This window comes from Macaca thibetana, chromosome 6 (assembly GCF_024542745.1).
Source record: "Macaca thibetana thibetana isolate TM-01 chromosome 6, ASM2454274v1, whole genome shotgun sequence".
NCBI classification, from domain to species: domain Eukaryota; kingdom Metazoa; phylum Chordata; class Mammalia; order Primates; family Cercopithecidae; genus Macaca; species Macaca thibetana.
In genome coordinates this window covers 2354851-2382553 of record NC_065583.1, presented here as the reverse complement: position 1 = coordinate 2382553, position 27703 = coordinate 2354851, and the positions used below count along the sequence as shown (strand labels likewise).

The following is a 27703-nucleotide window of genomic DNA, read 5'->3' as shown; positions in this document are numbered from 1 at the left end:
CAACAATTACAGGAACACAAGGACAAAGCCCAGAGCCCTAACCCCATGCGGCTGGGGTCCCCACAGCCTCCAGCCCTCCTGTCGCTCTGCCAGCCGGCGGAAGAGCCACCTCTGAGCATCCTTTTCCTCAGCTCCCAATGATTTCTTGGTAGTTCCTCATAAATCCATGCGTAGGCTCTGGCTAGAGCTATCCTTGTCCCTGAAGATGGACTCAGTTAGCAGAGCTGCTGATACAGTAACACGGTATCACACATCTCATCCAAGCCTGCTTGGACGCTGCCCTTCTGACCCCAATTCCTGTCACCAACACAACAGGAAAGGAGCTTGAAGACCCGAGAGGCCACAGCACAGTTCCTCGTGGAGGGACAGAGATGCGAGCAGGTGGGCGGAGAGTGTACTCCTGAGACTTCTACAAGCACAGACCCAGAGGCCATCCCAGCGACACTGTGTGGGGACTCCTGCACCTCTTTTTGCTGCCCAGCCCATGGGTGGCCAGCAGCATTGCACTGTTGGTGTAATCTGTGTCTCCCGGATGGCCAGTGGGCGTGGAGCATATGTGTGCTGAGGAATACACGCACCACACAAATGCCCCCACACGTGTGCATCGCATACATCACCCACAAACACACACGTGCATTTCAACACACGTCTGGGGAGGTTAGCATGCCAGCGCCAGTTGAGACTCCCTGGCCAGACTCAGCGCCAGCTGGGGAGAGTGGAGCAGACGTGCAGGGTGGAGGTGGGGCTGGGCCACAGTGAGGGAGGGAGGCAGGTGTAGACTGGGCCAGGGAAAGGTTCCGGAAACCCAGACTGAGGTTCCCTGGGGTCCCTGGGGGCTCATCCAGGGCTGGGGTGGAGCTGGGACATGAAGAACGGGCAGTGGGGAGTCTGAAGCCCTGCTGGTCAGCAGACCCTCCACCTGCACGTCCTCCCCAAAGGTCAGGGCAGGCTTCAGCCTGGCCAGGTCTCTACCCTGGCCATTAGCAAAGAGGCTCTCCTTGGACCAGGAGGGACAGAGTGGGCCAGCCCTCCTGCCCTCCCCACCCATGACTCCGGCCACTCTGATGGAGATTCTGAGCTTAGACGTTCCCAGCAGAAAGGGTCATTTATCTCAGAGCTTAACTAGCCCCTTCCAATTAGTGAGGAATAAAATGGCAGCATTTACTCTGAAGAACTGCGACGCGAGAGTATTAATTAAATGCACTGCCGCTGAGCCTCAGCACACAGGAGGCCGAGCTCTCATTAAAACGGCATGAGAGGGAGGAGAGGCGGGGCGAGCTAGACAGGAGATGGGGAGAGGAGATGCCGGGCGGGGCGGGGACATCCAGGGACGGCCACAGCTGCCTGCCAGGAGGGACAGGGCCCACTGCAAACTGGGACAGCTGCCTCCAGCCCTCTCACCAGGAGGCTGCTGGGGGAGACGCCAAGCACGGCAGAGGGTGCCCGCGCCCCGCGCCTCCGTCTTTTTGGAGTCTTGGTGGTTAGAAGACGACAAGGGCCACTGTCCAGTGGCTGCATTTGTCCCCATGGGACCACAGAGAGGCAGAGGACCTTCTCAGACCAGGGCGGGTGGGGCGATGCCAAGGCCCCCTCGGCTCAGGATGGAGCTGAGCCTCCCCAGGATGACTGCCCCTGGGGAAACACGGATGTCCTGTTTGAGCATTGAGACCTTGAGGCCCGGCCTCTGAGGAGCGGGGGCCCGAGGGGTCTTCCAGGAAGGTCAGACCCCAACCCAAAAACCGCAGGCCTGGGCCACAAGCAGAGCGGGTCCCCAGGCCAGAAAGCCCCTTCCACCATGCACGCTGGGCAAGGGGCATGTGTGCCATTAGGAACACACCTGAGCACTGTTTCTCTCCCGTCTTCCTCCAGCTGAGGATTTCACATGGCTCTGTTGTGACTGTGGGTTCCCAACAGTTATTCCCGCAACACACACGCCCCCCCACACATGCACGTGCACTCACGCACGCCCACATGCAGCATGCACTCACATACAAAGGTCCACATATGCATCACATGCACCACGTGTGCACTCACATGCAGGCATCACACAGGCACCATGCAGACACTTGCACGCACGCATCACTCACGTATGTGCCTCCCCCGTGCCACATGCATCACACACACATGTCCACACGTGTGCACTGCACACACAAGTACACACATGCACCAGAAAAATGCCCTATACATGTGCATCACAGACATTACCACACATACACATGTGCATCATTCATGCATGTGCATCACATGCAGGTGTCACATGTACAGGCATGCAGTGCACACACACATGCATCAAACACATGCATATTACATACATACGCCCACATGTGCACACATGCATGACACACACTCACCCATGCCTCTCATTTGCGCACATGCATCACACTGACATGCTCGTGCATCCTCCACACACATGCACTCACTCACACCCTGCTTTTGCACCCAGCCTCACTGCCTGCTTGCTGACGTTCCCGGGTCTTGCCACTATCTGAAAAGGTATTTATTTGACCTCTTGCTTATTGTATGTCTCCACCACCTCATCCCACCCCTCCCAGCCCTCCCCATCCACACTCATCCAGTAGAATAGAGGCTCCTCCCCTCTGCTGAGGCAAGCTGTCACCCTCTTTCACCCAGAAACCACACAAACATGCGTGCAGACTGGACTCAGCCTTCACGAGCCTCTCCCAGGCCCAGCAGTCATCACGCCTGGCTCCCCAGTGCCCACACCCAGGTCCCCACTGGCCAGCACATTCATACCCAGCCTGCCACATCTCCGGCCTGGCCCAGAGAATGCCTGGTCCCAGACTCCTAATGGAGGAAGACTGCCCTGCCTCATCTCAAGGCTGGCTTCTCTGCATTCAGGCCACTCCTGCTGCCCAGCCTGAGGGCTCCTGGAGCAGCCGGTGATCAGTCAACCTCCTCAGCCTCATGCTTGCCTTGCAGAGCCAGCCGACTCCCAGGAGAGCTGTAGAGGCTGGTCAGCAGCCTCACCGTCCCTGCCCTGCCCGGTGAGGGAAGGGAGGCCACAGAGGAAATTCCCTCCTGCTCCATGTCTGTCTCGCATCCTTCTCTCTTCTGCTGCGCTCCTGGGCAGCAGCTCCCTCCTCCAGCCTTCCAGGGCTCCCAGTCCTGGCCCCAGCCACTTCCTCCAGAACCCTAAGCTTGCCTAGAGTCCACCCTCCTCCTCCTTCTTTTTTTTTTTTTTTTTTTTTTTTTTTTTGAGACGGAGTCTTGCTCTGTTGCCCAGGCTGCTGGAGTGCAGTGGTGCGATCTCAGCTCACTGCAAGCTCCACCTCCCGGGTTCACGCCATTCTCCTGCCTCAGCCTCCCGAGTAGCTGGGACTACAGGTGCCCACCACCACACCCAGCTAATTTTTTTTGTATTTTTAGTAGAGACAGGGTTTCACCACGTTAGCCAGGATGGTCTCGATCTCCTGACCTTGTGATCCGCCTGCCTTGGCCTCCCACAGTGCTGGGATTACAGGTGTGAGCCACCACTCCCAGCCCACCTCCTCCTGATAGCACAGCCCCCGTGTCACTCAGAAACCACCTCTCATCCCCACGTCACCAGCAGGGAAGGAGGGCACATGACCCAGCCTAGGCCAGGGAGAATACGTTGTCATCTGACTGCATGAACACAGATCAGTGATGAGGACTTGCCACAAGGTAGTCCATCAAGCGAAATCCAGGCACTATTGCTGGACTTGTTGGAAAGGAAAAGCTGTCTCCCCTGGGTGGCTGTCCTGTGAGGAGGTGATGCGGCAGCTGCCTGCATCCATTTTTCTGCCTCAGAGAAGGGTAGGCCTGAGAGTGAAACTGACATAGGGGAGAGCAAAGCCAAGGGTTGGAGAATGTGGGGGAAAAAAAACAAAAACGAAAATGTATTTGGGCACCTGGATCCAGCCATACCTGAAGCTAAATAGCTCTAGATATTTTTCATCTTGCAGATTAACCAATAAGTTTTTTTCTCTTTTTTCTGAAGCCACTTTTACTTGGATTTCCAACACTTGAGGAATAACACCTGACTAACACACTCTTTCTCTTCTATAGCTTCAAACTCTCCCTGCCTCCTGGATCCTTGTCCTCGGTCCATGAGCAAACTCAAGCCACCTAAAATCCTCTGTGCGAGAGGCAGGGCCACACACACATCTACACAAGTGCGCACATAAACACTGCACACATATGTGGATACTCACATCTAAGACTGCACATCCTCTCCAACTGATGTCTGCCCCACCACAGCACGTGTGCCATGTGCACCAGCTCCCCTCCACTCCCTTGCCTCTCACTGGCCCCCCACCTGTCAGTCTAGCTTCCACCAACTCCCCACACTCCTGTCCCTGATCCTGCAAAGCCCCCTCTTGGCTGCTGGGCCTAGTGCCCCCTGCCATCCCAATTCCCTGAACCCCCTCCTCTTGAATCTCTCTCATCCTTTAGCACATGGGCAGCGCCGCTCCTAAGACCCCATTGCCTCCTCCACTTGTCTGCACATGGTGGGGGGCCAAGGAGCACTTCCTCCTCCTTCTGCCTCCCTCTTCCTTTGGTGCCCACCCACCCTAGGACGTGGAATCCACAGCCCTCCATACAGAGTGCTCCCAACCCGAACTCTACCCAGACCTTGCCCCTGCACCTAAGACCTGCATTTCCAGCTGCCAGACTCCTTCCAAGAGACAGCCCCAGTGACACACCCTCTCTCCAAGCAACCCTTCCTCCCTACCACCCCTCTGCCCAAGTCAACAGCTGGGGAGTGCCCCTCCTCAGCCTCTCCCTCAGCCCCCAGGCCCACAGACCCAAGTGCCTGGAGATCCTGGCCTCTCCGTATTCCCTGAGTAGATTATGCTGCCTCTGTTGAAAGATGTTCTGGCAGAACACGGGATGATCCAGAAATATTTCCATTATATGTGGCATGAACAGAGGCAGATCACAAAGAGAAGGTACAATATGACCCTTTTGTCATTAAGTAGGTTTACACATACGTGCATGGACGTGGGAAACACACGGAAATGTTGAATGCTAATGGCATTGCAAGGATTTCCATGTTCTCCTTTTGGCTTATTTTTGCATTCTCTTTTATATGAAGGCACATACGACACTTTTTAACTTAAAGACAGGACAAAACGTTGCCAGCCATTGTAAGCCACCCCAGGACTGCCGGTGCTAGGAATGCTAAACTCTGATGGGACCCAGCGCAGGTGGGGAGAGGAGCTGAGGACGCACCCCCGGCCTGTGTCTTCTTTGAATTAGTCCTCACGGGGCCATCTCAAGGCGGAGACTCTGAAAGTGCAGAGAAGTGAAGTAGCCTCCCCACGGTCACACAGGAGGGAGTGCAGGGTCCAGTTCTCCCTCCCCCGCCCAGGTCCGCGCCACAGGCTCTGATCCATGCCCTCCCTTGAGGGCAAACCCTGAAGCCATGCTGGGTCCTCCCGCAGGCCCTGAAATAGAGCTTCACTGCCACATCAGACACCGGGAGATGCGAGGAGGCCGTGAGCCAATTCCAGATGACTTGTCAAGGCCACGCCAGCCACCGAGTCACGGAAGCCTCTGGCTGCCTCTGTAATACAAGCACCAGGACTGCAGGCCCCTCTGGAAGGGCACTAGACGAGAGCCTTGGCAGCTCCGCAGGCAGGTGGAGCCCAGGCCGGGTGGGGCGGAAACCCAAATGTGGCAATGCAGGCTGGACAGAAAGAGGCCTCTCAGGGCCGCGGCTCCCTCACTCCGGGCCTGACAGTACCGTGGGGAGTTGATCTCCCACACACAAGCTGGCGCCAGACCCCTAACTGCAGGTGTCCCTGAGGAGAGGTGCCCGGCAAGGCCTCTCCTGGGAGGGGACACTCCCCTCCTGAGCGCGGTGCGGAGGCAGGGCCGTGCCCAGCATGGGTGCGTGAGGACTGGATCCTGCCTGCAGACGGGACAGGCGGGAGGCAGGACTTGAGCTGCCTACGACTGAGGCCACTCCAGAGCCAAGACTGACAGTCTCTACAAAACCAAGGAGCCCTCACCAGCCCCATGGCCAGCAGGGGCTGCACAGGAAGTGACCGAGGCCTGGTGCCCTCCAGAGGCAAGCACCAGCCGAGCCAGTGTCAGGGAGCAGAGCTGCACACTGATGGAAAACCCATCCCCGGTCCCCCTTCTGACAGCCCTTTGGCTGCCTTCCCTCCTAGGTAGCTGCGAAGGGAAATGGCCTGGCAGAAGGAAAGACAGTGGGGCCCCAGGGGCAGCAGTCCAGGAGGGCCTGGGCCCACCGCCCTCCAGCTGTAGGACTCCCAAGCTAAAGACAGAGAGAATACTTGGGGGAGGAGAAGGAAGCAGATTCCAGGCTTCGTGGCAGGTGTCAGCATGGCTGAGGGCAGGCAGAACAGCCACCAGCTTGATCTGGACACCTGGTCCTGCCACAGGCCACAGCACTCACCAGGGTCCACTGGGGCCTGTCATGGCCCTGTGGGAGCTCCCTGGAGCGTTCTTAACCTGGGCTCCATACACTGGGAAGAGAGAACACTTCAACTTCATCTTCACTAACTGCAAACTGAAAGCTGCCATTCCCTTCAGCTCTGGAGAGAGGCAGCAACCCCCAGACTTGGCAGCACCTGTGCCCATCAGGACAGAAACCACAGGCTTCGGCACCTGTCAGCACCACTGCCGCAGATCAGACCAAATGGTGTTTACGCTCAGCCCAACTTAAATGATAGACGCTGCAAGATGTACTCCTCGGCCTTGTTATTTAATGCATTAATTAAAAGCCCGCGGAAAAGTTTTACATGAATGTTCACGGCAGCATTATTCACAAGAGCTAAAGGATGGAAACAGCCCAATCCATCAACCGACGAGTGGATTTAAACACTGTGGTACATCCATACAGTGGCATCCTATCTTTCCATGCAAAGTAACGAAGCTCTGATGCGTGCTGCAACCCACATGAACCTTGAAAACATCACGCTGAGTGAAAGAAGCCAGACACGAAGGGCAAATACCGTGTGATTCCATTTCTACCAATGAAATGCCCAGAACAGGCAAATCTATAGAGGCAGAAGGCAGGTCAGTGGTTGCCTAGGCCTGGGAGGACGGGGTAATTGGGGGTTACTAAAGGGTCTGGGGTTTCTTTTCAGAGTCTTGAACGTGATCTAAAATTGTGGTGATGGTTGCACCATTCTGTGAACGTACTAAAGCCATTCATTGAATTTGACGCTACAACCTGAGGCGGTGAGAACTGGCTATAAGTCGGTAAAATATATAGTATGTGAATTATATCTCAATAACATTATTACCAAAATTTTTAAAGATATAATAATGATTAAAAAATTTAAAAGCATGTGTATGTTGACAGCTTTCTTTCTTTCCTTCTTTTTTTTTTTTTTTTTTTTTTGAGACAGAGTGTCACTCTGTAGCCCCAACTGGAGTGCAGTGGCGTGATCTCCACTCACTGCAAGCTCCACCTCCGGGTTTCAAGCGATTCTCGTGCCTCAGCCTCCCGAGTAGCTGGGACTACAGATGCCCGCCACCTCGCCCGGCTAGTTCTTTGTATTTTAGTAGAGGCAGGGTTTCACCATGTTGCCCAGGGTGGTCTCAAACTCCTGAGCTCAGGCCAACCTCCTGCCTTGGCCTCCCAAAGTGCTGGGATTACAGGCGTGAGACATCATGACCGGCCAATAGCTCTATTTCAATCGGATTTATTCCCCGTGTATTTTGTAGTGTGCACTAAAAACATTATTTTGATCAGGGGTCCATGGGCCTCACCAGGCTGGCAGGAGGGCTCAGGACACGGAACAACTGTGCCAGCCACCATGGCGGAGGACAGGAAGGCTTCCTCCTGGAAGAGGCGTGAGGAGTTGGCCAGGTCTACGGGGCTTCCAGCACTTCAGGTAAAAGCCCAGAGGTCCTCAGGGACGCCCCACTGTCCGCTCTGCTAATGCGAGCCCATGAGGCTGAAGGAGTCTCCGCTTCCCCAGCCACCCAGTCACACCCCTGATGTATACTAGGCCCTGGTGCCTTCAAGTCCTTAGGTCATTTTCAGATTCAACTTCAGCCAAGACAGTGGTCCCCTCCTGCACCTGCCACAGGCACTGTTTCCAACGTGGGCAGAGTTGACAGTTGATGGGTATGTGTGATCTTTCGGAGCCCCTGTCCCAGGCCCATAGGATGCATGGGAAGGTGGATACGGTGGGTACAGTAAGCAGGAAATGATGATGGTCAGGAGGGGCCTTGAATGCTGGTCTTGGGGGCCTGTGCTTTACCCTCCAAGTGGAGGAGCCGTGGGCAGCCTTTTGGGTAGGGCACGGAAGGGAGGCTGTGTGCTTATCATGGGCAGCTGGAAGGGAGCGGGAGAAACAGGAGGCAGGGAGAAGACAGGGCAGATGACCTGGAGACAGAAGGCAATGGGGACCCACAGCTCCTCCAGACAACAGCAGCCTGGCTTTCCTCTGGGGCCCATCCTCTCCCCGACCCACTCCCAGAGGGTCAGAGGACAGACGCCAGCCCTGGAGCCACAGCGGTCCTGTGACCAGGCCTGGCCAGCCAACGTCCCGCTCCGCTGCCCTGGCCATAGTGATTTGCCTGAAGCATGTGACCCAACCTGAGCCAGTGAGAACTGGCCACTGGGCTCTCCCAGAAACCCTCGGGGAAGCTGGGCCTCTCTGCCGGGCGCCAGGTGCACTGCCCAGGCAGGGCCCACGGGGAGGGCGGCCGAGCTGAAACTGTGCGGGAGGCCTGGGCCGCCGCCCTGAGTCCTGCATTCCCCCTTTGGCCCCAGCTGCTTCGGCCCCGGTTTTCTGTCACTTGCAGTCACAGAAGTGTGGACCTGGGAACGGCCTGTGGGAGGGACAGGGGCACAGGCGCCGGCTGCACAGGTGTGGACGGGCGGACAGAAGCAAGGCCAGCCGCCTCTGGACCACACCCTCCGGATTCGCTGCCAAAGGAGAACGGCCAGGCGGCCAGGCCCTCCCAGCGGAGGGGTGCGGAGGAAGGGACCAGGGCGCTCCCCGAACAAAGGCTGCCTCTCCGTCCTGCACATCCTCTCACCACACTGGCCTCCGTTTCCCTTCTTGGGGCCCGCCCGCCAACAAGACTCTTCCCCCATTCCAGACTGGAAATCTTTCCCACATCTTGACTAATTGTGTTCAGGTGGGAAGGATTTGGTGGAGAAATGGCGTGTGTGTGTGTGTGTGTGTGTGTGTGTGTGTGTGTGTATGTGTCCACCCCCAGCCGGGCAGCTGCCCCAGGAATGCTGTATTGGCAGGAAGGGCTAGAGGACCCTTGGCCTCCGTCATGTCCTGAGGGGCTCTCGGTGATGTCAGCGGCTCCTGGCCTCTTCCAGTAAACATCTGTTCTCCTTATTCTGACCCAGGAATTCCATTTCAGAACTGTAACGGCCTCCGCTGGCAACACATCCCAGGCCGGTGATGCCTGGGGCAGGGAGAGCATCCTACCCCAGCCTGTGCCCCGCCCCTGGCCCCGCCTCCCCACTCCCATGCCCGCCCAAGCCCAGCCCACAGAGCTCTCAAAAGGGACAAAATCTGCACCTGGCTCCATGTGTTTCCAAGCGCTTTCACACTGTGGCTCCTCCTAGCAGCGCCATCAGGAAAATATCACCTTGTAGTAACAAAGGCTCTTCGCTGCTCCGTGCTGGCCGTGGGACTCACTTCATTTAACCCTCATGATAGCCCACCAGAGTGGTTACTGCCATCAGCTTTTACCTTTCACAGATGAGAGACAGGAGGCTCGCCCAGGGAGGGAAGGAGCAGAAACCAAGCCCACGTGATGGAGCGAGATCACGTCTGACTCCGGCGCACGGGGCCTTGCCTGGGGCTGATGGCCAAAAGCTGAAGTCATGGGAAGGAGAGGGAGAGAGGGAGGAAGAACTGACCGGTTCCAAAGCCCAGCAGCACTCATCTCAAGATCAGAGAAACTCTCAGGTGCCTACACAGGGAATGAATGTGAGTGAAGCCCAGCCGGGTAATGACAGGGAGCAGCAGAGACTCCCAAGGCACCTGGAACTGTGGGACCCTTCTAGAAGGTTCCATCCTTGCTCCACTCTAGCCCTCCAGCACACAGGCCCCGCAGATTTCCTGGTTCTCAAGAGAAACTGGAAATCTTGAGCTTTGTGAGAAATTTTCAAACTCTGGGGAAGCCAAACAAAACTCATCTGTGGGTGGACATGGCACACGGCCCGCCGGCTCGCAAACCCCGCCCTGCACAACGGGAACACTGAAGTTCAGAAAATTATCTCATTGTTAAGGGTAAGGCAGGGACTCCAAACGGGGCTCCTAAGTCCAGATTCCTAGAGTTTCCAGGTTGTACCACTGGATCTACTTGCCAGCCTTCTCCTGAAAGTGTCTCACCGAACCACATCCCCCATAGAAACTGGGGTATCTTTCAAAGACCGCAGTTTTCCTGCCAGCCTGCAAACAATCCTGTGCATGGCTGGTGCCCTGCTCCCCAACCACAGGGGACACCCAACAGGCCACGAGGAGCTGAGAGAGGCTCCTTGACTGAAAGGGAAGGTCAGTCGCCACCACTCGTCCCCATAAAACCACAACATGGGCACATCCTGCGTTCGAAGCTCTACTTGATGCAAGAGAGCAGGGAAAGGAAAGCCGTGCCACCGTGGGGAAACGGACATGGGAGATCCATTCAGGCCAGCGTTTGTCCACTTTGGGTCTACCACCACCGCGTTCACAGAAGCAGCAGCACCTGGTTCTCAATTACCTTAGAAGTGGGGCTAGATGCTTTGAAAACACGGGTGTAGCTCCCACACAAAATTACTAAAGACATAAAACGAACACATATTGAAAAAGAAGAGACAACATTATGAACTGCAGAAAATAACGACACACGTAGAGAATCCTCACCCCCAAAAACATCTACAAAAAGGGAACCAAATAGTAACAAGGAAGTTCATGAAAAGTCTAGATGCAAAATAAATACAGAGACTCATAGACCTGGGAATGCAAGCATGGGAAACATCCAAGCAAGAGATTTAGTTTTGCTTTCTTTTTTTTTTTTTTTGAGACAGAGTCTCCCTATGTCGCCCAGGCTGGAGTGCAGTGGCGCGACCTCGGCTCACTGCAAGCTCCGCCTCCTGGGTTCACGCCATTCTCCTGCCTCAGCCTCCCCAGTAGCTGGGACTACAGGCGCCCGCCACCACGCCCGGCTAATTTTTGTGTGTTTTTAGTAGAGACAGGGTTTCACTGTGTTAGCCAGGATGGTCTCGATCTCCTGACCTCATGATCCGCCTGCCTCGGCCTCCCAAAGTGCTGGGATTACAGGCGTGAGGAACCGCGCCTGGTAAGAGATTTATTTTAAAAGGACTTTTTGTGATTATCTGTGGTTCATATTTGTAAGACATGGGAAGACGCAAGTCATTGAGAGCAAAGGATCAGAAGCAGGGGCTATTGCCAGGGAGGGCACGCCTTGAGGACAGCAAAGCTGGGGCTGGGGTTTGCCAGGTCAGCCAAGGTTGTCAAATGGTTCGCTGCAGCTCTGCACATGCAGGTATAATTTGCACTAATGTGTCATTTTTAACTCTGTTTCCTCCCTGCGAATAAAGATGTCTGTCTAAATTCTGAGAATATCATTAGTCTGAAATAAGCAGGTCCCAGGTATTCCGAGTAAATAATCATCTACTGTATTATAAATTAAAAGTATTCCCAGATATCTATAACAGTCTGCGGTAAAATATAACGGAAAAGACCCTATTCACAATGGCAATAAAATTCTAAGTCTCTTAGTAATAAACCTACTGGGCTATATTTTTAAAGATCTGAATCAATGTTCTTATTTCCATGAGAAAATTAAACATCTTAAAGATGTCATTCATTTGTTCAGCAAAGATTTGTTGAGGGCCTGCTGCGAAGGGGACACTCTTTGAGGCATTTTTTTTTAAACCTCATGATGGTGAAACTTGCCCTATCAGATATCGGAATGTATTGTCAACCAACAGCAATTAAAGACCCCTGGACTGGTGCAAAAGAAAAACAGAAAGGGTAGAAATAAACCCATCGCCTCCACGAACTTCATAATGATGGAATATACATCCCAAAGTCAAGAAGAGTGAATCAGCAAATGAATGGTGTTGAGACAACAGCGTGGCGATTCAGAAAAGAACAAACACTTAAAACCAACACCTTAGACAGTATAAGAAACACATTTCATTTGAATTAAAGGAGTTCAACATTTAAAACTCAAGTCAGGAAAAAAGCAAAACATATAATGGAGTACTTCTTTGAAAGGCTGATAATTTTCTACAGCCTGAGTAACCAGAAGAAAGCAACAAGAGAGGCCGGACAGAGCTGACCGAAGAAAGGAAACGCCAGCCCGGTAGAATGAAAAAGGAAGTTCTGCAAATATAAACCCACCCAAGCTAACAGAGGGTTAATGACCAGCCCCAGTGAGAACCAAGCAGCTTCAGAGGAGGAAAGTTGGAGGCAGTAACCACCAGCCATTAAAGAAACAAGTTTCAACAATAACACAATGGCCTGGTGCCCACCAAGGGTCCCAGGCCAGCCCCGCCCCAGAGGACTACTGCAGGCCTTGGGGAGCCAGGTGGGCACCTGCGGGCAGGTTGGGGGAAGGCTGTGAGGACTCTGAGCCCCCAGAGACTATCAGTACAGGCTGACACCAAGACAGAGACGGCCTACATCTACCCACCCCATACAATGCCCAGTCCTGGACCAGCCATCCCCGGCCCCAGAGGCCACAGTGTGACCACAGCCGAGACTGCCCCAGCCAGGGCCACCTGCAATGTCCAGCAGCCTCCCTGCAACTGCCCTGGCTTTGGTTCTTAATGTCCCTAGTCCCGAGGACGCAGAAGCTCCCCAAAGAGAAGAATGCAGGAACTCTGGCAACCTTGACTGTGGAGGCAGACACCTGACACATATTTCCCCTCCCCCAGTGCCCAAGATCTCCACCCAGCGCTGGGCACCCTCCAACCTCCACTCCATTCACTCCCAGACAGAGCAAAGGCTGGCCTCATTGACCCCCTTGCCCAGGTGCCCTCGAGCAGGATACCATCTGCACAACCTTCCCCAGCGGCTCTGCTCGTCGGACCACCCTCCCCAGTGAGGACGCAGCCCATGAGAGACAGGGCACCCCAAAAGGAAGGACAGCCCAAAGGCCAAGCCGCCCTATCTGAGGTGGGGGATGCTCTGGCAGGGCAGGGACTCATCTTTGACCTTTTTTGCTGGAAAATGCACCGAGAACTCAGTAGCAGGCCAAGGAGAGGAGAAATTAATCCCCCTTTTCAGCAATTCACCCTGCTTGTGCGGGTGGGGAGTTATCTGCACCTCTGAGAAGGCACAGATTTCATCTGGTGCTCCAGCTGCAGTGGAGGGAGCTGGGCTCTGTGGGCCCTGGGGTGGGTCACTCCCCGTCGCTGTGCCCTGATTTCCTGCCAGCACATTGGGATGGGTCATTGTTGGTTCCCAGAATGTACCTGTTGGCAACGGGGGCTTCTTGGTGGTGTCACAGGAGGTGACATGTAAACAGGAAGGTACAGGTGCAGAGTGCAGCTGACGATGAAGGGCCCCCAGCCAGGAAAGGTCCCCAGGAGTCCTGGCTGATGAAAGACTCTGGGAAAGAAAGGTGGGGAGAGGGAGAGGGCAGAAGGAGCAGGGAGGGGAGAGGGCATAAAGGGAGAATGGACGAAAAAGGAAAAAGGGATGAAGGAGAAGAGAAGGGAGGGGAGTGGGAAGAAGAGGAAAGAGAAAAGCAGAAGGGGGAAGAGAGAGGTGGGAAGGGGAGGAGAAGCTGGAGGGAGGGGAAGGGGAAGGAGGGAGGGGCTCCCAGCACCAGGACCCAGCACAACTGTCCTATGACAGTTGTCTCTGCAGCTGCATTTGGGGCTGTTCCCGAAACTCAGGCCTTCTCCCTGTCCCCGGGGCTGAGCCCTGGCCTGGGACCTCCCTTTGTTCTATCAGAGCCCCCAGGCTGGGTGAGGTCCACAGGGATCTGTTTTCACTCGCAATGCTTCTGACACCAAACACGTGGTTTCCCTCCCACCACCCAGTTCTCCAACCTCCAGATGCCAGCTGGGTGTCCCACAGTTCAGTGCAAAACTCACGCCAACTACCTGGGGTCAGCGTAGCCCTCAGGCTAAGGGCTCAGTCCCACAAGGCGGCCCCACTTGTGGTTGCAAGTGCCAGCTTCCCACCTGTGCTTCTGACCCAGCGGCTATACATCGGGAGGGTCCCACAACTCCCTCCTCAGGCTCTGTAATTTGCTATTAGGTTGGTGCAAAAGTAATTGGGACCTTGGAATCAGACAGACATGTGTTCATCAATAGAAAAGATCACAGAACTCAGGGAGGCACTTTACTTACTATTTCCAGTTGATTATTAAAGACACAGCCCAGAAACAGCTGCATGGGAGGGACGGGCAGGGCAAGGTATCGGGAAGGGCAGCAGAGCCTCCACGCTGTCTCCGGGCACTCACCCTCCCAGCACCTCCGCGTGTTCACCAACCCTAAGCTCTCCAAACCTTGTCATTCAGGAGTTTTCATGGAAGTTCCATGACTCCCATCCCCAGAGGTTGGGGAAGTGAGGCTGAATTCTCAACCCAGTAATCCAGAAACTCTTATATCAGGAACCAGGGGGCTTAGACCAAATATGACAATAAAAGGTGTTTCTATCACCCCTTAACACTCAGGAGATTACAAAGGTTTGAGGAGCTCTGAGGCAGGAGCCAGGGATGAACAGCAAATAAACATTTATAATTTCCCACTATCACAGGGTCTCAGACAGCACCTCAGCCTGTGACCCGACCTGCACTGCCCCAGAGGCCCAGACCTCAGCTCAGGGCCAGTGCGCTGGGATCAGTGGCCAGTGGTCAGCCGTCGTGCAGAGACGGGGGGCAGAGGGGAGGGAGGGAGGTGATGGGAGGGGAAGGAAGAGAAGGAGAGGAGACCAGGAGCCTCCCAGGGCCTGGGCACCTGCCTGGGAGGGCACTGAGGAGCACCAAGGAGGATGCCTACCACTGCCCCCACCTTGCCCTGATCAGGTCTGCGGGATCAGTGCTCAACGCCCATGGAGCTCCAGGTGCCCGCCAAGTGTGGAGAGCCCTGCAGCAAAGGCCAGCTGCTGCCCTGGTATCCTGCCCACTTGCATGTGAGGACCCCTTCCTACCGTGTGGCCTTGGGCACGTCCCTGCAACGGGGGCTGCCTTCCTTCTGCCAGGGCTCTGAATTTCCGGGTGAGAGACCCGAGGGCAGAGGGCCAGGAGCCGACACCGCCAAGGCAGCTTCCCGCATCCCAGGCCTGGCCATCCCCACTGGATCGCTTCCTTCTACCTCAAGCCCTCCACGGAATTCCCTTTGACAGAGGCCAGCCAGCCTCATCCCCCGCTGCTCCCTCGCTGACACATGCCTTGGGAGGCTGATGGTATCTTAACTGGGGAAACGGAGGGTCACAGGCCAGCAAGAGAAGAGCCAGGCCCCAAGTGTGGTCTGGCCTGAGAGCCCTCACTCCCCACAGCCCTCTCTAGTGAGCAGCCGCCATGCTGTGCCAAAGACTCTCCTGCATAGCTTTTGACAAATACAGACCCCGGGGCGCGTGCAGGTTCGATAAACCAGAATCTCTCAGGATGGGGCCTATGTACAGATGCTATTCAAAGCTCCTCAAATTCCATGCCCATCAGTGGGCAGGCAGATAGATCACACAATGGAGAAACTCTTCTGCAAGACAAGCCACAGGCTTTTCCTTTGTTTTGTTTTGTTTTTGAGACGGAGTCTCACTCTGCCACCTGGCTAGAGTGCAGGGGCGCGATCTCAGCTCACTGCAAGCTCCACCTCCTGGGTTCAAGAGATTCTCCTGCCTCAGCCTCCCAAGTAGCTGGGACTACAGGTGCGTGCCACCACGTCCAGCTAATTTTTGTATTTTTCATGGAGATGGGGTTTCACCATGTTGGCCAGGCTGGTCTCAAACACCTGACCTCAAGTGATCCACCCGCCTCAGCCTCCCAAAGTTACACAGGCGTGAGCCACCGTGCCCTGCCTACAGATTTATTCTAAGGAGGGGAATGTCTTTGCTTGGAAAAACACCTTCTAGAAGCACATGGGATAACAGGTAACAGTGGGACTGGAAGAGCAGGGGACTGTGCAGGCAGCGCCAGCACCTCAGAGCAGAGGGCAAAGTCCACCGTAAGGCACAGGAGGAAAATGGAGGGGTTCCTCCAGAGAAACTGGACAGAGGGAGGGAGACACCACTGGGAGGGGAGAAAGAGAAGCCGCAAATGAAAGTGGAAATTCCCCCACACATGGCCCAAAGGGCTTTCCAAGCACAGGGTCCTGTTCTCCCAGAAGCCACCTGCATGGTGGGAAGTGCTGGCTCCCCCACCTTCCACAGGAAAGCTCCCCTCCCTACGAGTGCTTCTCATGGGGCGTAAATGGGGACTGGGTTTCATTTCTGGCCCAGCAAAGTGGACAGCTGAGGCCCTGAGGCTGAGAACACAAAACCCCGGAATTGCAACACCTCCGGCTTTTGGAGGTGAGAGAAGGGAGCGTTAAGAGTTAAGACACATTTTATCCCGATTTCAGCTCCTTTACTGATAAAAATGGGATCTTAGAAAACAAGAATTCAGAGGATATTGCCTTCACATGAAATCCATCTTAATCCGCAAGCACGCGTTGTATTAAGCAGAGAAATACTGGGGGCGTTGCCGCTAAAGCCAGGCACGAACGAGGATGCACGCAGCCATGGCTGTGACTTCCCATCGCTCTGAAGGTTCCAGACGGTGCAGATTGGAGATGAGGAGCCAAAATTATCCGTGTTTACAGAGAGCACAACTGTATACCTAGAAAACCCAAGGGACTTCACAGATATATTAGAATTAATGAGTTCAATCAAGCTACTTGGTAAAAGATAGTTCTATAAAAATCAATAGCCTTCCTGCGTACCAACAACAGATGTAAAGTATTCAATTCGCAATGGCAAAGAGGAAAAAAAATCCTCAAAATAACCCTGATTTTTAAAAACGGATGACCTGTATAAAAATATATATATAATACTTTACGGAGCAACATCAAAGCAGAATGAAATAAACTGAACAATACACTGTTCCTGGTAAATACTGTAAATGACATCGGTTCCTTCTTTAATTAGTTTCTAAGTTTAATTTACTATCAATCAAATTCACAAGGGATTTTTCTACCCGACAAAACAATTCTAAAATTCATTTGAAAGAATAAACATGTGTGACCAGCCAAGAAAATTTTGCAAGAGAATACCAGCAAAGGGGGAAGTATCCAGCCAGATGTTCCAAAGCCACACAGTCCAACAGAAATAGAACTCGAGCTTTATATGTAGCCACGTTTAAAAAAAAAAAAAAAAAAGACACAGGTGAAATTAATTTCAGTAATATATTTTATTTAACCCAGTATGCCCAAAATACTATGATTTCAACCTGTAATCAATACTTTAAAATGATCTATTAAACACTGCACATTCTTTTTTTGGGGGGGCACTAAGTCTCTGAAATCCAATGTATATTTTACACTCAGGGCCCCTCTCAATTCAGACCAGACACATTTTAAGTCTTCAATAGCCTTGTGTGGCTTATAGCGACTGTATTGGACAGCGAAGCTTCAAAGTACTTAATACTTTGAATATTAGAGCCTTAAAGTTCTAATAATAAACACAGCTTAGTATTGGTACAAGAACAGAATGATGGAAAAGTAGAATGTTATCTGTGGTATTGCTTAACCTGAGGTTTCATTTGCCACTGACTGGCGATGGTACATGCTATAATCCATAAAATAGAGATATAAATATATACCAATATGCTCACAGCTCTCAAGCCCCTTTTCGTCATATGTCCAGAAGCTCTGTCCCAATCAGAATGACCACTAGCAAGGCTTAGACAAGCCTTGCACGAAACATAAGACGCCCTCCTTTCCATGTGGTCCCAATCCCTGCTTTCAAACAGCTGCATGGGAGGGACGGGCAGGGCAAGGTAACGGGAAGGGCTGCAGAGCTTCCACGCCCTCTCTGACCACCCACCCTCCCAGCACCTCCACGTGTTCACCAACCCTAAGCTCTCCAAACCTTGTCATTTACGGGTTTTCAAAGGAAAAATACCCGAGTTTAAAGACGACAGGCTTTAATACTTTGCAATACTTTTAATACATTGAAATTTCAGATTAGGGACCATCCTGGCTAACACGGTGAAACCCCGTCTCTAATAAAAACTTCAAAAGATGGCCGGGCGCGGTGGCTCATGCCTGTAATCCCTGCACTTTGGGAGGCCGAGGCGGGCGGATCACGAGGTCAGGAGATCGAGACCATCCTGGCTAACACGGTGAAACCTCGTCTCTACTAAAATACAAAAAATTAGCCGGGCGTGGTGGCGGGCGCCTGTAGTACCAGCTACTGGGGAGGCTGAGGCAGGAGAATGGCGTGAACCCAGGAGGCGGAGCTTGCAGTGAGCCGAGATGGCGCCACCGCACTCCAGCCTGGGCGACAGAGCGAGACTCCGTCTCAAAAAAAAAATTTCAGATTAGGGCTTTCAAAGGAAAAATACCCGGGTGTAAAGATGAATCCTGGACATTCTGCTCAGAGAGCCAGTGAGGGCTGCTCCCTCCGACACGCATCTTTCAATTTCCCGTCCCTGAAGTGAGGATGCGATTGGCAGGTCTCACACCCTGGCCCCGGCCCCCGCCTCCTGGGCCACCACCCTTGCAATGCAGTCCCTCACTGCAGACGCGTGCAGTGCCAGCACCCTGGACACTCAAAATGCCTTTGAAGAGTCACACCGTGAGGTCAAAAAGTTAGGGAGCTCGCAGAAAGGTGCATGTAGCTTCGCATTGGTGAGGCAAATACCTATCCCTGGAGGACGGACGCTACTTCGTAATTCACAAGAGGAAGACCCCCGGAGGCAGACGAAGTCGCCGGAACTCAGTTCCTGGGAGCCAAGCAACGGCCAGGCAAGAGAAGTGGTCCACCCATTAAGCTGCAGACAGCATCAGAGAAAACAAGCACTACGGGGGCGGGGCCTGCACCTCCAGGGGACCACAGTGAGGGCACACAGCTGCAGTTTAAATGGGAGTGTCTCCTCTCTCTTGGTGGCATATAACGTAATGGTGTGTCCTGTAACTGATGGCACCTCAGAGCTAATGAGATGCAGACACGGCCGCCGCTTTCTCACCCCCGGGCCTGGGGTAGGCGCTTGCTGCACACCCATCCTTTCACTGCCAGTGAAGTGCGTGCGGACAGAACCCATCTTTCGCTATTGGAGGAACCGAGGTTCGCAGCATCGTGGTGCTTGTCTGCCCTACGCAGTCACGAGGGGCACAGCGGACCATGTGACCCGCAGCAGCCTCCAACCCACACTAGGCCCCTGCTTCCCTGGGTTAACCCCTGAAATGCACAGGGCAGGGTGGGGATGGCGTACAGCCTGCCTGGCTTCAGCAGCACCCAGGCCTTGGTCTTGGACACGAGGGTTCCCTTTGCCTCTGAGCGGAAGCTGTGCACCCCACTCGGCAGCCCTGGAGTCGTCGTGCAGTGTAATTGAAATTCATGGACAAGCCCGAGGAGCCAGCTCCAGGCTCGGTAATAACTTCTCCATATTAATGGCAGCACCGCAGACCCGGTGGACAGCTGACATTTAATATGAAACATAGGCAGCAGAGTGTGCAGCTCCTACCTGGATCCTCCCATTCCGGGGTGACCACCAGTAGGGGATGGGGGTGTCTAAAGTGGCGCCAAGATTGAGGGGGCTGCGTCCTCCTCTCCCCTGAGTAACTCAATCCCACTTAAGGCCCCTCTTCTGCAGGGTGCAGGAAACCCCTTCCGAGAAATACATCAACACGTGCTGGCCCACACTCACTCACACGCACACACTCCCATGCAGACACACGTGTGTGCACACACTCACATGTACACACTCATTCAGACATGCACGCACATATGCACCCCCACACGCACACTGTGTGCACGCACCCCTACATGCAAGACATGCAGAGGCAACACGTACATGCACACACTTCCACACACTCCTGCCATGCACAGCCCCAGGACATGCACACGTCCACATGCAGCCAGCAGACTGCTGTCCTGGCAGCAACACAGGGACCCCCAGAGGTGCACAAGCCAGAGAAGGAGGTGGGGTAAGGAAGGACACATCTGCCTGCCAGCACAGACCCAGGGTCCCAGGAAGGCCGCCATGCACACTTGCCCCTTTGGGTCTCCAGATACTAGAGTAGGCAGGCCCAGACCACAGCTCAGGCAGCCACGAAGCAAAGCCCGCCTTGCTCCTGAGTGGATGTTCCTGGCCCTGGGGCTCAGGGCGGATAAGTCCCTGGCTGATTCCCTTACTCACCCAGGTGTGGCCCCTGTGAGCCTCACAGCAGGCCTGGGTGAGGACCTGGCCTTCACCTCCCAGCTGACTCTGCAGGAGGGCCTGCATTCTCTCAGGCATGACTCGCTAAGCACTGGAGACACGGGCGACAGGGAAGCCACAGCGAGCCATCGGGCAGGAGAAGCCTGCCACACAGGAACGAGCACGTGGCTGCGCGCATTGACCAGTGCCAGAAACACACTCAGCCACGCAATGGAGTGCAGGCCGGGGCTGGGCAGCATGATACGGGGGTCCCAGGAAGAGCTGGCCTCCCGGGGCTCCAGCTGAGACCAGTGCTGACTAGGTGCTGGGAGCTGGCTCCACTCTGCCCCTCCCTAAAGGATTCCAGGAGAGACGCCAGCCCACACAGAGAGGACCTGCATATGTAACTCCTAGAGCCTCGGTTTCCTACCTGTGAGATGGGGCCACGACGGCTGGTTCACAGGAAGACTGCAGGGGCTGGGTTCGCAGCCCCCAGCGGAGGTAGATGGTTTGGATGATGCTCCCCGCACCCGCTCCTGAGGCTGCCCGCCGCCTCCGCCCGCCTCCAGAGGGACTGCGCTGCACTGCTGGACTCCTCAGGCGTCTCCACAGGGGCCCTCGGCTCAGGTAAGGCAGCAGGGGAGGGAGTCACTGCCCACCTCCCAGGGCACCTGAGGAGGACGCTGGAGTTCTGCCTCCTGCAACCCTTGCTCCCGGAGTCTCATTCCAGACCAGCAGAGCGTGTGACTCGGGTCGGAGCTGGAGGGCCCCGGCCAGGTCACAGGGGCCTTGAATGCCAGGCCAGTGGGTCTGGATGTTTTTAAGAGCAGTGAGAACCACCGAGAGGCCTTAAGTGAAGGCGTGGCATGAGTTTCTGCGTGGTCTCTAAACATCCCTCTGGCTGCAGTGTGGAGAAGCGCTGTCGGGGAGAGAGCACGGAGCACTGGGGGACAGAGGAGCAGAAGGCAGGGGCTGGCACCGGGCGTGGAGGGAAGCCGGGCTAGAGCGCTCTGGGATTGGAGCTGGCTAGGGGAGGGCAACCCTGGAAGGGTGAGGTCTGGAGGAGACTGCGGGGAGCCATGTGACTTGAGGAGTATGGGGTCATCCAGGGAAGGGGGTTCCGGAGGCAGCCGAGCAGGCAAGCCTGGAGCCCAGGAAGACTTCTAAGCCCAACATGGGGTCTGGAGTCCAGGGGGAGGGAGGCCACAACCGTTTTCACCACCCTGCACAACTGTCGTCCTCCCTTCTTGTACGATAGACCCCTCTCCATTCCAGAGTTTGGGAGTCTGTCCCTCCCCCTCAGTCCCAAAGGTGGGCAGGAGACTTGGGCTAGGCCTGCACCACGGCTATGGGTTTGAAGATGGGCCTCCAATCCCTCCCCCAGCTCTTACAGGTGTCACCCACAGAGGAGGGCTTTCCGTTTCAAAGGCTTGCCTCCTTGGAAAACAAGCTAGGCCTGGAGCCGCTGGTGGCCCCATGTGGTGGGCTGGGGGCTGCAGAGTGGAGAGCATTCTGAAATCAACACCGAGAGGCAGGGCTGAGAAACGGATAGCATGTTCTGAGCCCCGGGATTCAGCTAGGCCTGAAGCCTACACTCCTCAGGACCCCCAGATAATTGGGGCCATGGTGTCCCTTGTTTGTTTCATCCAATATGACCAGGGGTTTCTGTCACTCAAACTGAGCAAGACTTAAACAAGGAAGGTGACAAGTATGGCGGAGGCTGAGACTGGCCTTAGCAGCTGTGTAGGCTGCTTGCAGCTGGGGCCCACAGGAGCCTCTGCTCCTATCTGGGGAGCCCCGACACCCTAGGGAACCCAGAGGTTCCTTCAGCCCTCTTTGGTCTTCCTGACAACCTCTCATTGCGATCCAGGCAGTGCCAAGGCGGGGTGGGAGGAAGGAAGACCCTACCAGCGGCAGCTGCAAATCCCAGGCGCCCCTCACCCCCACTGCACAGTCCCAGGACTGCCCACACCTGCCTGATCTGCTCTAGCCCCTGAGCCTGCTGGAGCCCAGTGTGTGGCCTCGAAGGCAGCAGCCTTGCTGGGAAAAATGAAACTCATCTCGATCCCTTAGGCCAGCTTCCGACTTCTCTCTGTGGCTTTGATGACTCTTAATGTCCAGCAAGACAGAGTGGGTGCCTGGCCCAGACGGCAGCCCCCCAGGGGAGCCCCAGCTTGAAAGGTAGCAGCCCTGGCTTTCTTCTTGCGATGGGACCTTGGGCCTCTCTGAGCCTCAGCCACGCAGTGGGGCAGCTCTACCTCACAGGGTCATGGGGCTCGCATCGAGCACCCAGGGCAGAGCATACACTTCCTCCTTTGGGCCCCAGGATTGGACCAGGCCTTGGAGGGCAGACCGTCTCCACTGCCCAGCCCACGGAGGCTTCCTCCACTGGCCCTGCCCAGCCTGGCAGGAGAGGACCCCCGTGCTGCCCTGAGTGGGGAGGCAGAGGCGGGCAGGGCTGCTTCCATCCCACAGAAGTCCCAGCTGCAGTCCCCCACCAGTGAGGACTTAGGCCAGCCACAGGAGCTGCAGCCCAGCGTAGGTCACCAGCCAGTCAGAGCCACTCAGCTCCCAGGCCTGCTCCCGGCTCCCCACTCACACTGACGATGGTCAAACCCACAATGAGAACGTCTCCAGGAGTCAAATAAGAAAGGTGGGAAATGTTTTAAAGAAATGCGTTTTTAAAATTCTCTTTGTAAGCATGCAGAAAAAGGCAGCCAAACGTAGTAGCATGGCCTTGGAATTGGCTTCAAAGCTTGAAGCAAGCTGTCTCAACTTTTGGAGCCTCGCTTTATTCATCTGTAGAAGGGGGATGATGTCGGGACACGTTCCATAGGGTGCTGTGAGGATTAAACAAGGCAATGTGGCATAGGGGGCTCAGCTGAGAGCCCGGCACACAGCATTAATAGGAACACAGTCAGTTGTCACTTACCATTATTACCTTTTACGCCAAAAGGCTTCTCATTGGGTTTTTAATAGGCTTGTAAAAATCATGTGAAATTAGCACACTTACCATGCTGCCCAAGAGATACTAGAAAACTCTTCCGTAGCAATATGATGCACAAGAACACTGTTCAGCATTTTTTGCTCATGCCTTGTGCAAAGGTACATTTTGCTGTGGATATTATGAACAACCCCTCACTGTGGATACTAACCCTCTCTGTGGATATGATGAATAATTTCTGTCTAGTCACTCAACCTCCCAGAACCTGAGTGCTCCACCTGTAACCAGGGATGAGATGCCTCCCCAACAGGGGCTCTGTGAGGACAAGAGGCACCCTGTATAAAGCCCCAGGTCCTTAGCAAAGAAGCCTATCATGGTAGCAGAGGGGGATTTAAAAGCAAAACAGACACATACGCAGCGAAAAAGTGAGAAAAGAAAAGAAGAGGCTGGTGGTGGTGGCTCACGCCTGTAATCCCAGCACCTTAGGAGGTCAAGGTGGCGGATCACCTGAGGTCAGAAGTTCGAGACCAGCCTGATCAACATGGAGAAACCCCGTCTCTATTAAAACTACAAAACTAGCTGGGCATGGTGGCACATGCCTGTAATCTCAGTTACTCAGGAGACTGAGGCAGGAGAATCACTTGAACCCGAGAGGTGGAGGTTACAGTGAGCTGAGATTGTGCCATTGTATTCCAGCCTGGGCAACAAGAGTGAAACTCCGTCTAAAACAAAGAAAGGAAAGAAAGGAGAGAGAGAGAGAAAGGAGAGAAAGAAAGAAAGAGGAAGGGAGGGAGGGAGGGAGGGATGAAAAGAAAAGAAAAAAAAGAGAAGAGAAAAGGAAAGAAAAGAAAAAAGAAAAGAAAAGAAAAGAAAAAGAACCAATGGTGCTGTCCCACTGTCCAAGGCCGTTATTCACTGACAGCATTCAGCGCCACTCAGGCAGGTCCCAGCTCCTCTTTGAACCCCAATATTCTTCCCAGCTCTGTCTGGTACATGGAACACCTCAGCAGTCCTGTCCTGCCCAGTCCAGTCCACACCTGGTACTTCTGCACATGCTCCTCCCTTTGCCCGGGTTGCCAACCTGCATCTTTTCCAGCTGGCCACTCATTCTTCCAGCCCCCATTCAAACTGCCCCCCAGGAGCACACTCTCCAAGTCCTGGCCAGAGTGCCTGTCAGCCACCCTGATGGCAGGAGGCCTTGGGTGGGTACCAGACCTGCCTCATCGCCGACCAGTACAGGGGGTAAACACATAAGAAGGTGCTGGCTGAAAAAATGAATCACCAAATGAGTTGCTGAATGAATGAAACAGTGACAAGTCCTCTCCACAATGCTCTCCATCAGGAATGCACAGTACACAGGTGTTGGCCCACCACCAGACTGCAGTCCCATGTCAACTCCCACCACCTTACCTCACCCTAAGTCTGCGGCAAGCATCTCCTTTCATTTAGGAAATTTGCCTCCAGCATAAAATGGGACACACCTCTGAGGCCCAGGATGTCCTCGGAGACAGTGGGTGATGTCAAGGGCTCGCCATTTTAACCCACCTCCTCCAGGGATATTTACAGTTGTTTGCAGTATGGCCAAGTTCTAACTAAATCCAGCCAAAGGCAGTGATTTTCCAAAGCAACAAGTGATATTTTCTGTGTCTCCATAAAAAGAATGGCAGTGGTTGTGGGGCCCTGGTGTAATTGCTGGCTCTGCAGACTGTAGGATGAGCCTGGGCTGCCCGAGTATGGGTGTGCTCAGCGGCCATGGGGCTGGGAGAGTGGCCACTCGCTCGAGGCAGGAGTGCCCTGAGTAGCAATTAGATCGGAACCCATGGTGGGCGGCTTCAGATGTCTGGCCAGCACAGCCAGCCTGACCACCACACACCCAGTCCAAAATAGAAAACTGCAGTGGCCTCTGCTGTGTGCCAGGCCCCGGGCAGCCGGACAGAGCACTGCCAATGTCAGCCTCCTCCCTCAGCATCGATCCAGGCTTCCTCTGAGGCCCCTTGTGCTGAGCCATGGTACCTCCTGCCCTCTCCAGGAAGCAGAGCTTCCCACAGCTCCAGTCACAGGACTAGAGAGGCCCAGGCAGTCTCAAAAGGGACCCCCTAGCCTCTCTCTTGTCCTTCAGGGGCTGCCCCCAAAAGATAGAGCAGCTCATGGGCACTAGAGCCTTCATTTCCAAATGCACCCCTCAGCTCAAAATAGAGAAAACCAACTTTTCAAAGAACCAGCTGGAGTTCAACAGGAAACCACAGCAGAAAAACCAGTGATTCCCGGTCAGCCAAGGGGCAGAGGGCTAACTGGGCATTTCAGCACCACTGCCTGCTCCCTGGGCTGGCATCACCCCCACACACAAGGAAACAGGAAGACTGACTGTCAGCCCGTAAGTCCACCACAAACATATCACACACGCCAGTATGCACAAGGACGGACACAAACTCAACAGATGCTCAACACGCTTACATGCAGAAACCCAGACACATCCATGCACAAAAGACGCTGGCGTACGCACATGTTCACACAGGTGCACAGGCACCCAGATGCAGGTACACACCAACGTTCCAGAACACATGTGCACACACTCACGAAGGTACACACACATACACGGACCCACCCCGGGATGCAAGCCAGAGACCTGTTCAGGCAGGCCTAAGAGAGAGGCGCACGCTGCTGCCTGCTGAGCCTTTTGGAGACCCGGGCGTCCCCTTGCATAAATGGCCCCTGCTCAGACCAATCGAAACAACCTGCTTTCCAGCCAAGCCCTTCAGTTGGAGCACGAGGCTCCCTAAAGCACGGGGAGGGCAGGGAAAGTCCTCAGCGCAGGCCTTGCCCTCCCAAGGACTCCCAGGTAACGCTTTTCCAAAGCCCAGGCGAGAGCAGCGGAGAGAAAGGAGCCAGAGAAGTGCGTACTCACCAGCCCATCGCAGTTGCTGAGCGCTACAGAGGAGGCTTCGGCTAGGCCGGCCACGTCTCCGACGTAGAGACAGCTCCCGAGCAGGGGCTCCACGCGGGTGGTGCCTGTCTCGCCCTGCCACTCCATAGTGGCCCCGGGTGCCACGAGGCGGGCGTTGGGCCGCAGCCGCAGGTGCAGGTCTCGGCCAAAGACCGTGACATTATAGAAGAGGTGACTGCCAGGGTCCTCCTCGTTGCCTCCGGGGAAGCTCGGGGTCCGGACAGGGGCGGCCCTGCGGGCTCGTACCCCTGCTCTGGCCGTGGCTGCCGACACCACGTGGGACACCAAGCGGCCCTGGGCGTCAGTGCGCACCGGCACCGCCAGGATGCGCTCCGCTCCGTGCCCCAGGGGCCCGCCTGCAACGGGAAGGGGCGTTAGATCGGCGGAGACCTCGGGGCCCCAGAGCCTCGGAGCCCCGCCGGCAAGCCACGCCCCCCAGACCCCGCCCCACTGCGAAGGGAAGGGGCATTCCGCCGGGCGACCCCCGAAGCCAGCCTGCACCTCCCCGGCTTTCCTGCAACCGGGAAGGGGCGTTAACACGGCCACCCCTCCGGGGCTCCGCCACTCCCCGGCCGTTCCCTCCTCAGGGGACCTTGCCTGCCCAGAGCGCTGCCCCCTGCCCCGTTCAGGGTTGGGGCTCTGTGGGAACCTCCCTGTGCCCGAAGGGACGACCCTGTCGGAGAGTCCCCCGAACCTTGAACCCACCGTCCTTGGCAGGACGTGGGGCTGCTCGGAAGCCATTCCGGGTTGGCCCCCTTACCCGTGTGCCACGACCCCTCGGCGGACCCCTGCCGCCCAAGTGCCCTCACCGCTGGCCTCCGGGGCGGCGGAGTCTCGGCTTCCCCGAGCACGAGCGGCCTGTCCTGCCTGTCCAGCTCCCGCTCAGCCCGCTGCCGGCCCCGTCTCCCCGAGCGCCCGAGGACTGGGAGGGGTGGAACAGGGTCCCTCCGATCTCTGGGGATCCCCTCCGGAGCGCCCCAACCGATCCTTAGGGCCCAAGGCTACGCGCTCGGCAGCCGGCTCCTCCGGAGCGTCCCCGGACGCGAGCCCGGGCGCCGCCTCGCCCTGGCTCCCCCCCGGACCCGCTGGGGCTGACTCTGCGCTCTCCGCCGCGGGGCTTTTCCCGGCCCTCCGTCCCCACCCTCCGCGACTCCGGAGCCGCCAGTGCTCCGAGGCTGCCCCCGGCCCAAGGCGCTCGGGTGCGCTGCGGGGCGCCCCCTGCGCGACCAACCCGGCCCCGAAGTTGGCCAACTTGGCCCCGGGCGGGGCGCGCGGAGTTTGCCCAAGTCAGGCTGGACGACGCCTGGGGAGGGGGCGGCGGGGCACGCGCGCAGGGCCAGGCCGGCGGGGGTCCCGGGGCGGGGGGGCCGGGCCGCACCTACCTGGGGGGTCGGCGGCAGCGGCGAGCCTGGCGTTCGCGGGCGGCGGCGGCGGCAGGAGCGGCGGCAGCAGCAGCAGCAGCAGCGCGGGGCAGAGCAGGCGGCGAGCGGCTCCCGCCGGCAGATCCATGGCAGCCGGAC

General features: G+C 55.8%; 1 protein-coding gene across 1 annotated transcript in view; it reads right to left on the bottom strand.

The window, feature by feature from the left end:
* ADAMTS2 (ADAM metallopeptidase with thrombospondin type 1 motif 2) overlaps positions 1–26924 on the bottom strand; it is a 236971-nt gene extending 210047 nt beyond the window's left edge. The window contains exon 1 of the mRNA XM_050794432.1: positions 26145–26924. Coding sequence (XP_050650389.1) covers positions 26145–26924 — 780 coding nt within the window. The remainder of the gene's footprint in view (positions 1–26144) is intronic.
* Positions 26925–27703: the final 779 nt, after the last annotated feature.